The sequence below is a fragment of the Salvelinus alpinus genome, chromosome 1, assembly GCF_045679555.1.
Source record: "Salvelinus alpinus chromosome 1, SLU_Salpinus.1, whole genome shotgun sequence".
Classification (NCBI taxonomy): Eukaryota; Metazoa; Chordata; class Actinopteri; order Salmoniformes; family Salmonidae; genus Salvelinus; species Salvelinus alpinus.
This window is the reverse complement of record NC_092086.1, coordinates 31,880,016-31,895,597: the sequence shown is the minus strand read 5'-3', so window position 1 is coordinate 31,895,597 and position 15,582 is coordinate 31,880,016. Positions and strand designations below refer to the sequence as shown.

General features: G+C 42.3%; 1 protein-coding gene across 1 annotated transcript; it reads left to right on the top strand.

Annotated features, from left to right (window-relative positions):
• Nucleotides 1–52: 52 nt before the first annotated feature.
• On the top strand, nt 53–15,582 carry cdr2a (cerebellar degeneration-related protein 2a). Its single transcript, XM_071396863.1, has 7 exons — nt 53–314; nt 2,422–2,534; nt 7,524–7,672; nt 7,845–8,021; nt 10,946–11,251; nt 11,336–11,609; nt 11,815–15,582. The coding sequence occupies exons 1-7, from the start codon at nt 233–235 to the stop codon at nt 12,082–12,084; spliced, it is 1,371 nt and encodes a 456-aa protein (XP_071252964.1). The 5' UTR covers nt 53–232; the 3' UTR covers nt 12,085–15,582.

Genomic DNA, 15,582 nt, shown 5'->3' with positions numbered 1-15,582 from the left:
CTTTCTAATTATTGGTCAATGAACTGTCATTAAAAAAAGTAGGGTTGCTTTTTACTTAGGGGCTGAGTTCGTTCTCCGGCTGCGCAGATTGCCACGTTGCCGCAGAAAGACACCGGACTACGACACCAGAGGATATTGTCTGGTCACTCCAGGCTGTTTATCACGCCGGTGTTTTAGGATTCTGCCGGGTGGAGCGTGCACTCTCTATTGGGATACAATTGTAAAGTGGAAAATGCTGACCGATATGATAGTGGAGGAAGAGTTTGAGCTCAAGGATGAGGAGCCATGGTATGGCAAACAGGACCTTGAGCACGGTAAGATACTTGTGTTGCGGGCGTTGAAGGGAGGGATAGCTCGGTTGCGCCCTAAACAGCCGCAGCTGAGAGAGAACAATCACCAGCCTCTTATTGCAATACGACTCCACTATTATACAGTCATCTGAGGTTACAGATTGGAAAATAATTACAAGGTAATTTTAAACTGTCCTAGACAAAATCAGTGAATATCCTCACGGTTATTGCACTCAGGCTGATTACGTTTTCAGTGGCAGACATGCAATTGCCAACATTGCAACCGCAAGCCTCAAATGATACCATTTCATAGACCCACATCCATTCCATTTAAAAAACATTTTTTAAATTAAAGTCTCAACAAAATATGAGTGATTTGTATCGAACACATCTTATTGTAAATGGTAACACTTGTGACACTCACAGTCAGTAATAGTGGGGTCTATATTGAGAATTACTGAGAGCCTTCTTGTTGCCAGGATATCCTGAGGCTGTCACTTCCCATGTGTTGATTGTTGTGTCGTGTGTGTGTAGGCTACAGTTTTTGTAGTTTGTTTGGGCACTATTTGCATGTATATGTGTACTACATGATTATTGTGCACCTGTATGTTGTTGATCATGACACTCATTACGTGGCTGGCTGCAACCTGGTCTCAGAACATTTTGTATTATTCTGTATGTAAATCCAATACACTCCATTTAGTATGATAAGTTTCGTATATTATGTATTAATTTGTGGATGTCCATCACCCATTTTGTATGATATGTTCTGAATTATAATTTGTAATGTTATGAATTTACAATATGTTACGACTTTGCAATATAATATGTTACGAATTCTAGCTAGGTGGCTAGGATGCTAGCGTTAGCTAGGCTAGGGGGTTAGTTTAAAGGAAGGGTTGGCTAAAAGGGTTAAGGGTTAGCTAACATGCAAAGTAGCTTAAAGTAGTAAGTAGTTGAAAAAGTTGCTAAAATACAAAAGTTATCCGCAATGCGATTCGAACTCGCAACCTTTGGGTTGCTAGACGTTCTCGTTATACAAAACAAAAGGTTAAATTGATACACCTTTATTTTGTTATGGTTCCCACACAGCCATATTTCCATGTTACAGTGCTTGTTTCCAGAAAACAGGTTGACTACCTGTGCAAATTAGCTATCTGCGTCTCTGAACACGTGTGTAAACGGAAGTCAGACGCCACAAACGTGTTGTCACTGAAAAATACTGTCGACTGCAACTGTGTTAAAACCGCTTAAATCTGTGTACAGGAAGTGTGTATTTTGCATTTGGAAATAATATTGATGTGATATGAAAGTAGAGGGATTTATGTTTCTAGAACCATACCGCAATTGAGAATCGATTTAGATGGGAGTTTTGGGCTGTTTAGGCTTCCAGAGCCAATTCACCTTTAAACAGAACATGTAAGGTCCTTGGACTAAAAGGAGTAATGTTAGCCCAATATTGGACTAAAGGAGCCTAACATACTGTGTGTACACATTTGTGAAAGTGTGAACTGATCCATGTTTAGTGTGTATATGCAACAGTGATAATCGTACTCTCCTTGCGTTGTGTTTTGTCCAAATAAATCACCCCAGCCAGTGGTCCCAGTTGAGCATTATTTATTATTTGTTAAATAGGAAACATCACGTTAGTTGTGCAGGGCTTAATGATGTTGATGGCTGTCGATGGTAAAATCTGTAGCATGAAAACATCTGTGTTAGCAGTGGGCTTATGTGACCATTACATCGGTGCATGCTAGCTAACACACTTATATACAGCAACGATATACCAAAGCATATCCCAGAAAGCCACTTAATCCCTAACAGGTACCATATACCCACACATGTATAAATCAGCAATGTACACATTGTAAAATATAAAAACAGAAAACAGTATTCAGAACGTGACCTACCCCTTGCGTGACATTTTCATACTGGGGAGACCTGACGTTCGCGATCTCCCCCTTTCTGCAAGCGGGACCAATAACAACACGCCTTATTTTCATCGGAATTGAACTAACCAATAAGAATGCTTGAACTTTAAATACACCTTTCTTTAGAGGCAAGTTGGAAACATAACCAACCCTGTTACATATACAATGAATGTGTTTTGTTTGCGTGTATCTATTTACAGATCTCCATTTGGCGGCTCAGCTGGGTAAGACCCTGCTGGACCGGAACCATGAGTTGGAGCAGGGGCTGCAGCAGATGTACTCCACCAACCAGGAGCAGCTGCAGGAGATTGAGGTAGCTAGTCTAAATATGATCATACTAGGCCACTGAGAGCAAATACAAACACGGCACACCACATTGTAGGTAAAACATTTTCCCAATGATTTAGAATCAGTCGGCAACATAAGATGTGTAATGTGAATGAATCACTTTTTAAACCTTGCTCTGAAGGTCACTATGGCTGGAATATTGCTTATTAATAAATTATCATTTTGCAGATACTGTACCACTGGAGTAGCCCTACATTCATTCACCAAACTGACTTAGTCTTAGCTAACCTGTCCTTCGGAAAGTATTCAGACCCCACAACGTTTTACACATTTTGTTAGGTTACAGCCTTATTCTAAAATGTATTATTGTTTTTTTCCCCCTCATCAATCTATACACAATACCCCATAATGACAGCAAAAACAGTTTTTTCCATTTTTGCTAATTCATAAAAAAACAAAAAAACATCACGTTTACATAAGTATTCAGACTCTTTTCACAGTAGTGTAACGACCCTGGGTTTATAAGCGCTAATATTGACTCTTCCGCATGCTTTTGTGGCACAGTCGATAGCGCACTGGACTTTGGGCTAGAAGGTCGAGGGTTCGAGACCTTCCCCCTGCCTGTTTCATTACATTGGTGTCAGAAGTGATCGGACCTTGTATCCACGGCAGTGAGTGTGCTTGGCCGGTGAGCGCGTTCCTGTAAGACGTAGAGTCGCAAGCTACCGCGAGGACGTGCTCTTTGAAAGGAGGTAGTAGTGTAACGACCCTGGGTTTATAAGCACGGATATCAACTCTGCCGCACAAGCATGCTTTTGCGGCACAGTCGCTAGCGTGCTGGACTTCGGGCTAGAAGGTCGAGGGTTCGAGACTTGCTCCCTGCCTGTTTCATTACAGTACTTTGTTGAATCACCTTTGGCAGCAATTACAGCCTTGAGTCTTCTTTGGTATGATGCTACAAGATTGGCACACCTGTATTTGGGGAGTTTCTTCCATTCTTCCTCTCAAGCTCTGTCAGGTTGGATTGGGAGCGCTGCTGCATATTTTCAGGTCACTCCAGAGATGTTAAAGTCCGGGCTCTGGCTGGGTCACTCAAGGACATTCAGAGACTTGTCCTGAAGCCACTCCTGCGTTGTCTTGGCTGTGTGCATTGTCCTGTTGGAAGGTGAACCTTTGCCCCAGTCTGAGGTCCTGAGCACTCTGGAGCAGGGTTTCAGATCTCTCTGTACTTTCTCTTGATACTGACTAGTCTCCCAGTCTCTGCTGCTGAAAAACACCCCCACAGCATGATGCTGCCACCACCATGCTTCACCGTAGGGATGGTGCCAGGTTTCCTCCAGATGTGATGCTTGGCATTCAGGTCAAAGAGTTGAATCTTGGTTTCATCAGACCAGAGAATATTGTTTCTCATGGTCTGAGTCCTTTAGGTGCCTTTTGGCAAACTCTAAGCAGGCTGTCATGTGCCTTTTACTGTCAGTGACCGTTGGGTTCTTGGTCACCTCCCTGACCAAGGCCCTTCTCCCCCGATTGCTCAGTTTGGCCGGGCAGCCAGCTCTAGGAAGAGTCTTGGTGGTTCCAAACTTCTTCCATTTAAGGATGGAGGCCACTGTTTTCTTGGGGACCTTCAATGCTGCAGAATTGTTTTTGGTACCCTTCCCCAGATCTGTGCCTCGAACATGCCCTGTCAACTTTGGGACCTTTATATATACAGATGTGTGCCTTTCCAAATCATGTCCAATCAATTTAATTTACCACAGGTGGACTCCAATCAAGTTGTAGAGACATCTCAAGCATGATCAATGGAAACAGGATGCACCTGAGCTCAATTTCGAGTGTCATAGCAAAGGGTCTGAATACTTATGTAAATAAGGTATTTCTGTTTTTTTATTTGAATCAATTTGCAAAAATGTCTAAACCTGTTTTCACTTTGTCATTATGGGGTATTCTGTGTAGATTGCTGAGATTTTTTTTTGAATAAAGCTGTAACGTAACAAAATGTGGAAAAAGTCAAGGGGTCTGAATACTTTCCGAAGGAATTGCACCTGTCCTGTATGTAAACAAAAACAGGGCTTCGGTGTTCAAAAGCAATAAGAAGCTTAGCTCAACTGTATGACGTCATTAGGAAAAAAAAACTACGCACAGACCAACAAGTCCATCAATGGGAGCCGAAAGTCCACGTTGACAAATCTCTCCCCCAAATCTCTTTTCTTGTCAGGCTCTTCCGATCGTTAGTTTCCTCTCGTTAAATGGGATCAAGTGAAAGCCTGTCTGGATTAGCTCATGACTTAATTGGTCCTTGGCATGGTGCAATGCAAGGACAGGTATTTGTCTTACTATCTTTAAGGCACCTTTAGGACACCTTTCACCTCTCTGTAAGGAGAGCAGTGGCCAATGGCTTTATGCTTCCTTCAGTAGCCAAAGGCTTAGTCAAGGTAGTGAACTTTCACATAGTTACTACTGATGTTATCCTGCCTCTCAACACAGGGTATCTAAGGCTGTGTTTAGACAGCATAGCCTAAGAGAACTTGGTGAGCAAATGCTCTTTCCTGCCTCGCACCTCATGATATATGATGGTGTGTTTAACGACCAACATTTTAGGGTTCCCTAATAGTACCCTCACTATATTCACGGGATGTATCCTGCTGAGTACTCAAACACACATGTTCTCAGTTAGGGTAGTGGTACAAACAACATGACATTTTCGTATCAGACCTTTCTGCCTTTCCTCCATCATCCTGACTAGTGACCACTTCTTAAGTATGAACTCCTTGCTTATTCACAAGGGTTGACTTGAGCTATAGGTGCCGGGCATGCGGAACAGGTCTGATTTGTACAATAAATCACTTCATTTCCAAACAAATAAACATGAACAACAGATCTGTACAAAGATTAGCAAGTATGTGCACTGCGCAGGTGCTAGCTTTCGGTGACCATGGTGGAACAAGCAGTATGTGTTCGGCGAGCAGTCTCAACGAGTTCACACAAACAGGTGATACATTCAAACGGTGTTCAGGCGCAACGTGTTCGTTCAGCACACAACCAATCACAGGGGATTTTAACATTAACGAAAAATGGCAATTCCACAGTAACAGAATGATGCTGAGACTCCCAATTTTCCACTTTCAAATAAAAGTAAAATAAAAACCAATGATCGCAAAGTAAAAACATACAACTTCATGTACAAGGACTACTTTTAACAATTTCCACAGAAAATTTTACCCAAAACACGCTTACTTGAAGAACAGTGCAGAGGCAACGTTTGGTAACAGAATGACGGCACAAACAGCACAGACCATCATTCTGTTACCAAACTTTGCATCATTCTGTTATCGTGGAATAGCCCAAGAGTAGCCTAAGACCAGGTACAGACACCACATATAGAGATGGTCAGATACATGGGATTACAACTCTAAGCACTGAAGGCATTGGCCTCATAATAAGCACTGTAAAGAATTTTAAGGTCCTTTGTTGACCTGCTGTCAGTTAGATGGGCTCTCCAGTAATTCAAATAGAACAGGACAGTTGGTTTAGTCGAACATCCTGGGGTTAAACGTCAAGACAGAGGTCTTAGACTAGAGGGTTAAAACCTCTACAGGATCGGTGTCCCCCCGCTGGACGGTTGAGCTAACGTGCGCTAATGTGATTAGCATGACGTAAGTAACAAGAACATTTCCCAGGACATTTTCCAGGACATAGGACATCTTATATGGGCAGAAAACTTAAATTCTTGTTAATCCAACTGCACTGTCCAATTTACAGTAGCTAATACAGTGAAATAATACCATGCTATTGTTTGAGGAGAGTGCACAGTTATGAACTTAAATGTTTCAATTAACCGATTTTAGGCACATTTGGGCAGACTTGATATAACATTTTGAACAGTAATGCAACGGTTCATTGGATCAGTCTAAAACGTTGCACAGATACTGCTGCCATCTAGTGGCCAAAATCGAAATTACGCTTAGAGTTCTAAGTCATGTATTGACCTTATTCTTTGCATTTCAAAGATGATGGAACAAAAAGAGAAAACACATGTTTTTTTTATTTGTATTATCTTTTACCAGATCTAATGTGTTATATTCTCCTACATTAATTTCACATTTCCACAAACTTTAAAGTGTTTCCTTTCAAATGGTATCAAGAATATGCATATCCTTGCTTCAGGTCCTGAGCTACAGGCAGTTAGATTTGGGTATGTAATTTTAGGTGAAAATTTAAAAAAAGTGTTGGATCCTTTAACAGAGGAATATAGGCTTTTTATTTTCAGGTAACGGTTAGATAGATATGTAAAGTTCAAGGTACTATTGTCACCTATGCAACTTGTCACCTATGCAACTACTGTGACAGTGTTACTCATCTGTCAGTATTGTGACACTGCTATTTTTTTCACTTTGCACTCTTAAGATCTTTGTACATTTTTGACTGCAAGATCAGTAAAGTATCTTTCACATGTAATTGAACCAGCTCAAAGTTCCATTGATGTATTTTTCAACTGAAGTGTGTCTCTCTGAAGGAGATCACTGAGTGATGTGGGTTAGGGATTTATCCTCCTATGCCTCATCTGCCAGTCAGTTAATATCAAAATCTAATGATTTGAATTAGTCATGATGGTTTGAGGGCACACAGGGGGATCACTTAGGAGTCCTTTAACAAGTGGCAGTGACCCATCCTGATAATGCTAAGTGGTATATGTCCCAGCCCTATGCTTGCATAAAGTATTCCGGTCACAAAGCCACAGTGTTTTGCCAGTCCAAAAGTGTGTTCGGTGCTTCTGGTCCTCTTCAGAAGACGCACTGACCTGTTTCGTAATGGATCATTGTTCTGAGAATTGAATTGCAAGAATGAGAGGACTCGCATACTGTAACAGTCATAATGGAACCATAATTAAATGCTTGATCAATACTTACATACAGTATAAACTCTATCACCTGACAAATGCTGGACCCTATTAGTGGACCCAAAAACTGTTCTATCCATCCTATTTCAATGGCAATTACCTTTGACCTCCTCCCAGTACCTGACTAAGCAGGTGGATTTACTGAGGCACATGAATGACCAGCATGCTAAGGTATATGAGCAGCTAGATGTGGCGGCCAGAGACCTGGAGCAGGGAAACCACAGGCTGATTCTGGACAACCGCGTCGCCCAGCAGAGGATCAACTGGTGAGACTCAGGACTTTGTGATTCCTTTCTGAAAATAGTAACTGCAAACATTTTTCCCCCCAGTATAAATACTTAGACCCCAAATTTATTAAGAGGCAAGGTTTTGGCTAAATTAATTTTCTCCACAAAGCTCAGTAATTCGAACCACTTCTATGCTTGTCCTCTCTCTCAGCCTGACAGAAACGATCAACAGTCTTGAGACCCACATGGAGGACTTGCAGACCCAGGTGGAGGAGCTGAGGACAGCCCAGTCTGACCGGAGCAGGAGAGAACTGGCCGAACAGAGACACAACCTCGGAGCACAGAGTGTGTCCTGCCTCAAGGAACTGTATGACCTGCAGAAAGACAAGTGAGTGTGTGCATGTATGTGTCCTGCAGCTGTGCAATTGAACCTGGTGCCAACAAACCGCTTATGTTATTGTTACTCTAAAACATAGCCATTCCACCACAGAACCAGGTGTGTTCAGCTTTATTCAGCTCAAATCAATGTTGATCAATGTAATTCTCATCTCAACCATGCCAACCAAGACTAGGCTGAGAAGAGAGTAGATGGAGACAAGAGACCAACTCTAAGGCCAGCTAATTTGGTTTCTCATTCTCCAGTGGGAATGGTCACAGTGAACTTTGTGTCACAACACTAATTTCCTGCACTCTGATTATAGTCACTAAACAATTTGGAGATTATGTGCATGCTAAGAGAGGGAACACAATAACAAACAATAAACAGAGGAAGTTACCGTAAATGTTATTTTAAAGTACAGTAACAAGCATGTGCCTTGAGGGGAATGTTTTACTTCAGCTAGCCTGAATGTTTGTCACTGGCCAAGTTAAAGTACATCATTCCAGGAACTGTGTGTCTGGCCAAGTTACAGGTCCTTCTGAAAGTTTTTATAGAAACTGCACTATCGATCATCAATGGTGTCAGAACCAGCAGTCATAGAGCCTCTTCTCATCTCTTCCCCTTATAGTGATCTGCCTACTGTGTATTCCCTTTCAGTACACATTAAGTAAAGGAGACAGGCAGAGAGACACTTTGACTATTGATATGGGTCCATAGTGTAATGACTATGTATTACCGCTATTATCAGCCATGTGCTGACTGGGTGTCCCCAGGTCACACAGACCCAGACCACCTAATCTGGGCCAAGGCTTTTCGGACATAATCCCCTGCAGATAAATCTTTGAGGGGGTTAAGTCTAGCCTGTATACACACACTAACATACACACATAGTTTAGTAGCCTGTTTTAGCATGCAATACAAAACCACTGATAAAACACATACAGTACCAGTCAAAAGTTTGGACACACCTACTATCCAAGGGTTTTTCTTTATTTGTACTATTTTCTGCATTGTAGAATAATAGTGAAAACATCAAAACTATGAAATAACACACAGGGAATCATGTAGTAAACAAAAAAGTGTTAAACAAATCAAAATATATTTGAGATTCTTCAAAGTAGCCACCCTTTGCCTTGATGACAGCTTTGCGCACTCTTGGCATTTTCTCAACCAGCTTCACCTGGAATGCTTTTCCAACAGTCTTGAAGTTTCCACATATGCTGAGCACTTGTTGGCTGCTTTTCCTTCACTCTGCGGTCCAACTCATCCCAAACCATCTCAATTGGATTGAGCTCGGGTGATTGGAGGCCAGGTCATCTGATGCAGCACTCCATCCCTCTCCTTCTTGGTCAAATAGCCCTTACACGGCCTGGAGGTGTGTTGGGTCATTGTCCTGTTGAAAAACAAATGATAGTCCCACTAGGCTCAAACCAGAAGGGATGGCATATCACTGCTGAATGTTGTGGTAGTCATGCTGGTTAAGTGTGCTTTGAATTCTAAATAAATCACTGACGGTGTCACAAGTAAAGCAGCATCACACCTCCTTCTCCATGCTTCACGTTGGGAACCACACATGTAGAGATCATCCGTTAACCTATTCTGCATCTCATAAAGACAAGGCGGTTGGAACCAAAAATCTAAAATATGGACTCATCAGACCTAAGGACACATTTCCACCAGTCTAATGTCCATTGCTCGTGTTTCTTGGCCCAAGCAAGTCTCTTCGTAGTGGTGTCCTTTAGTAGTGGTTTCGTAGCAGCAATTGGACCATGAAGGCCTGATTCACGCAGTCTCCTCTGAACAGTTGATGTTGAGATGTCTGTTACTGAACTCTGAAGCATTTATTTGGGCTGCAATTTCTGAGGCTGGTAACTCTAATGAACTTATCCTCTGCAGCAGAGGTAGCTCTGGGTCTTTCCTGTGGCGGTCCTCATGAGAGCCAGTTTCATCATAGCCCTTGATGGTTTTTGCGACTGCACTTGAAGAAACTTTCAAAGTTCTTAATTTTCTACATTGACTGACCTTCCACATTGACCGATGTCTTAAAATAATGATGGACTGTCGTTTCTCTTTGCTTATTTGAGCTGTTCTTTCCATAATATGGACTTAGTCTTTTACCAAATAGGGTTATCTTCTGTATACCACCCCTACCTTGTCACAACACAACTGATTGGCTCAAACGCATTAATTAAGAAGGAAAGAAATTCCACAAATGAACTTTTAACTAGTTACACCTGATAATTTAAATGCATTCCAGGTGACTACCTCATGAAGCTGATTGAGAGAATGAGTGTGCAAAGCTGTCAAGGCAAACGGTTGCTACTTTGAAGAATCTTAAATATAATATGTACAGCACTTCGAGATATTAGCTGATGTACGAAGGGCTATATAAAATAAACTTGATTTGATATACAGTGGGGAGAACAAGTATTTGATACACTGCCGATTTTGCAGGTTTTCCTACTTACAAAGCATGTAGAGGTCTGTAATTTTTATCTTAGGTACACTTCAACTGTGAGAGACGGAATCTAAAACAAAAATCCAGAAAATCACATTGTATGATTTTTAAGTAATTAATTTGCATTTTATTGCATGACATAAGTATTTGATACATCAGAAAAGCAGAACTTAATATTTGGTACAGAAACCTTTGTTTGCAATTACAGAGATCATATGTTTCCTGTAGTTCTTGACCAGGTTTGACGCCACTGTATATTTGATTAACACTTTTGTTGGTTAATACATGATTCCAGATGTGTTATTTCATAGATTTGATGTCTTCACTATTCTACAATGTAGAAAATAGTCATAATAAAGAAACTCTTGAATGAGTAGGTGTCCAAACTTTTGACTGGTACTGTACATGATAAAAAACGGGCCTCTATAACCACTTTCACCATCTTGTTGAACCTTAGTCCTTTTCCCTGTCCCAGGTACATGGCCTATGAGAGCCTGCGTGTGGAGCATTCCTGGACAGCAAGGAAGGAGTCCTGTCAGGACCCAGATCCCGAGGAGGAGAACTCTGTGCTCCAGCGCTCCATCCAGACCCTGCAGGCTGTTCTGGCCTCTGAGCGGGGGAAGCGGGAGGCAGCGGAACAGGAGACTGAGCTGACTGCCAGGGAGAACGGGGCTCTGGAGCAGCGACTGGCCCTGCTGGAGGGCTGCCGGGCTAGGCAGAGGGAGCTGGAGACAGAGGTGGAGGAGCTACGGCAGCTGTGGCAGGCCGACTACGCCAACAGGTACGATCTTGACACTTTCTATTCATACTTGGTACATGTTGTTTGTATATTCAGCATAATAAAGACAATACTCTACTCCACCAGCGTTAGGAGACCTGACCGGCTACTGCTGCCTGACACAATCTTCTTCGCCTCAGAGGAGAAGCCCAGTCTGGTACAAAAGGAGGAGGAGAAGGAGGTGGGGGAGCAGGGGAGGCGCAGCCTGCAGAGGTGCAACAGCGAAAGTGTTCTGAAGGGGACACTAGCAGACGACATCCGGCGGGGGCATGAGCGTACATGTATCAGAAGAGCAGAGGCGGTGAAACAGAGAGGAATTTCCCTGCTCAATGAGGTGGATGCCCAGTATAGTGCACTGCAGGTAAAGGGTTTCATTTCTCATTATTGCATAATCAACACAAAGACCGAGGGTGAAATATTTCAATTTGTTTACAATGTGCCCTATGAATAAGAATGACAAACAAAAGGTCTAGGAAGTGAAGCAAATTACATTTTTATACAGTAATTTGAGTTTGTTATACAGTGTGGAAATTGCCAATGAGTGACTGAACGTTTGCCTCCTGCAGGTCAAATACGAGGAGCTTCTGCGGCGCTGCCAGCTGGGGGCAGACAGGCTCAGTCACAAGGCCGTGCAGACACCCCACAGTTCCCACGGCACTGTCAGTTACCCTCGACGGCGCCTCTCAAGTTCAGCCACCTCCATCGGGCTCCCAGCTGTCCCCGAAGACAACGGGCCTCAGCCGGAGTACAAGGCCCTTTTCCAGGAGATCTTCACCTGCATCCAGAAGACCAAAGAGGACCTAAGTGAGAACAAGTGGCCGAGTCAGGGTCATTGACTCTGGGGACGGTGATGGCAGTATTTGTTCTTTCTGCACCTTTGAATGGACTGCTCAAGAGGATATTGCTATAGGAGAGGGCCTCAAATAGCAGATCCCAAAGGGTGTTTTCTGTGTGTGTGTGTGTGTGCGCGCACGTGCACTAACACCTGTACCTCTTATACAACATGTCTCCTTCAATCCTGTCAACGCTATCACCTCGACACGCTCCGATGGTTTCATCAATAAGCACTATTATCTACCGTCCATCACTTTGACTACTTATCATCCTTATCTACAAGTTTGTTTTTGGCGCAAACATTTCCAGGTCAGATGTTGATAATTGGATTGTTTGAGTCCTGATGCTATCACCTCTTAGCATCCGACTGCTCTTATGCCTCATTTAGCTCGATTAGATGGCACCACCTCTTCACTTGACGTCAATGGGTGCAATAATATTAACAACCAGGGTTTTTCTATTCTTTTGTTTTCTACTAAATTCAAGTAATCATAGCAATTAGAATGGTATGTGTATGTACCATAGATTTGGTCTTGCAGCTTAATGAGTAGGCCTACGCTGTGTTTGTTTGTACGCTGATACCACGTACAGAACCACTATTGTACAGATCTTGAACTTGCTTAGACTATCTAGCAGTCTGTGTTCAATCCGCTTAGTGTTAAGCCTGTCGGGGGAGCCATACCTTTTGTGCACACTGTACATATTGCCAGATTATAGATTTAACTACATTTGTGTACCTTTTTATTATGCCAACTAAAGAGTACTGGACTAGATGGAGTACTTTATAGACTCAATAAGTACTTTATAGGTGCACTAATATATATATATTTGTGTGTGTGGAGAGATATATATATCTCCACACACACAAAGTATGTGGACACCCCTTCAAATTAGTGGATTTGGTTATTTCAGTATAAAATCGAGCACACAGCCATGCAATCTCCATAGACACACATTGGCAGTAGAATGGCCTTACTGAAGAGCTGCGTGACTTTCAAAGTGGCAACGTCATAGGATGTCACCTTTCCAACAGGTCAGTTCGTCAAATTTCTGCCCTGGCAGAGCCGCCCAGGTCAACTGTAAGTGCTGTTATTGTGAAGTGAAAACATCTAGGAGCAACAACGGTTCAGCCGCGAAGTGGTAGGCCACACAAGCTCACAGAACGGCAACGCCGAATGCTCACTACCGAGTTCCAAACTGCCTCTGGAAGCAACGTCAGCACAAGAACTGTTCGTCGGGAGCTTCATGAAATTTCCATAACGGTAGCGTAAGATTGCCAATCGTTGGCTGGAGTGGTGTAAAGCTCGACCCCATTGGACTCTGGAGCAGTGGAAACGCGTTCTCTGGTGTGATGAATCACGCTTCACCATCTGGCAGTCCGACGGACGAAAATGGGTTTGGCGGATGCCAGGAGAACGCTACCTACCCCAATGTATAGTGCCAACTAAAGTTTGGAAGAGGAATAATGCTCTGGGGCTGTTTTCAAGGTTCGGGCTAGACCCTTCAGTTTCAGTGAAGGGACATCTTAACGCTACAGCATACAATTACATTTTAGACGATTCGGTGCTTCCAACTTTGTGGCAACAGTTTGGGGAAGGCCCTTTCCTGTTTCTGCATGACAATGCCCCAGTGCACAAAGTGAGGTCCATACAGAAAGGGTTTGTCGAGATTAGTGTGGAAGAACTTGACTGGCCTGCACCGAGCCCATCGAACGCCTTTGGGATGAATTAGAATGCCGACTAACAGCCAGGCCCAACATCAGTGCCTGACCTCACTAATGCTCTTTTGGCTGAATAGAAACAAGTCCCCACAGCAATGTTCTAACATCTAGTGGAAAGCCTTTACAGAAGAGTGGAGGCTGTTATAGCAGCAAAGGGGGGACCAACTCCATATAATGCCTATGATGTTTGACGAGCAGGTGTCCATGACTTTTGGTCATGTAGTGTATTTATGGAGGTTAGGCCTATAGTAGTCAACATTGATTTCTAGATAGATTGGCCTGTAATACTAGAGAACCATAAGTGAACACTGGGAAAGGCCCAGTCTGTTCTCACTGTTTCATGGTCCTTTGTGTAATGTGTCCCTATAGCTACCTATGCCAACAGGACACATCGCGTCTTTGCACTTTCCACTGACCGATGGACACTTTGTAAAAATGTATTTATTTGACAATTATTTAGACGATGAGATGGTATTTATTTCCCTATGCTAATATTTGTAATTTGTCACTTTATTCCAGATCTATAATGTGATTGTTGCGGTAGCGAATGCTGATTCAGAGGAGTTCAGTGGTTTTGAGTTTGACTGACACTGAGGTTCAAAGTATGTTAAGGTGCTTCTTAATTGAATATGTGAAACTTACGTTTTGTAAGCGGAAGTGTTACAAAACGCTTAACACAACAGAAAAAAGAAGATATATGATTAAGGTTGCAGCGAGCTGTCTTTTAATTTGTGGATCCCTCAACAAAAGGTGCTTAATCTCAAAGCCCTAAGAATGGTAGACTGGTGGTTCTCTGCTCAGCAATATCCTGCCTTTAGACCACAACAAATGAGGGTAGGAGCAGTGGAGTCGGTCATACAGACACTGAGACACTTCAGATAACCAAGAACAAGAGGTCAGATCAATACATCGACATCTTTTCCATCTCAAGTCCAATGCTTCTCAGTGTCTGGTTTACCGGATGGGTTTACTGTTTCTTACTTGTGATGGACTGAAAAGTAGAAACACAAAGCCTGTCAATATTGACATCCTTTTTGCTCCTTTCAAAATACTTGGCTTCTTGGTGTCTCAGGGCAGACATAAGGAATATAAATAAATTATATTTTGACAAGGAGATACATAAAAACAGCAGTACTGCATCCTTCAAGGACTGGAGTTGTGTGTATTAGATGAATATACAATCTGGATTAGATGATCAGTAGCCAAATGGTCAGCTGAGGAATTACCTGTTATAGCCTACTTCTTTGTTTCAAGAGTTTATTCAGAACAGTGGAAGATAGACCAGGGGATCAGTTAGAACAAGTTCTATGTTCTCTGTTTTTTTATTTTATTTATTTCACCTTTATTTTCACCTCACCTGTTGTGTAGATTCACATTACCTCCATGACTGTTCTGTTTTGAATAAACCCCATAACAGTCTCTGGGCTCAAAATGCAGCTGTACATCAACAATGGTGAACTTCAAGTTGCCCTTTCTCTCTCTACGACCAGGGTCCATTATGACGTTACTTATCCTGGACAGAGACTCAAACTTGACTTCCATTTTGTGTTTTACATCAAATTAGAACTTGAAATGATATTATATGGCTGAACTATTTATTAATTCTATACTTGATATAATGAAAATGAGAACTATTACAAATTACAATTTCATAGTAATATACAACTGTAATTAATATATAGATGCAGCCTATAGTATGATGTCATAGATCAGCATTACAAGTGTTCTCCATGATGACTAACACATGCTTACAGTGAACCATTAAAAAATAATTGTGTAA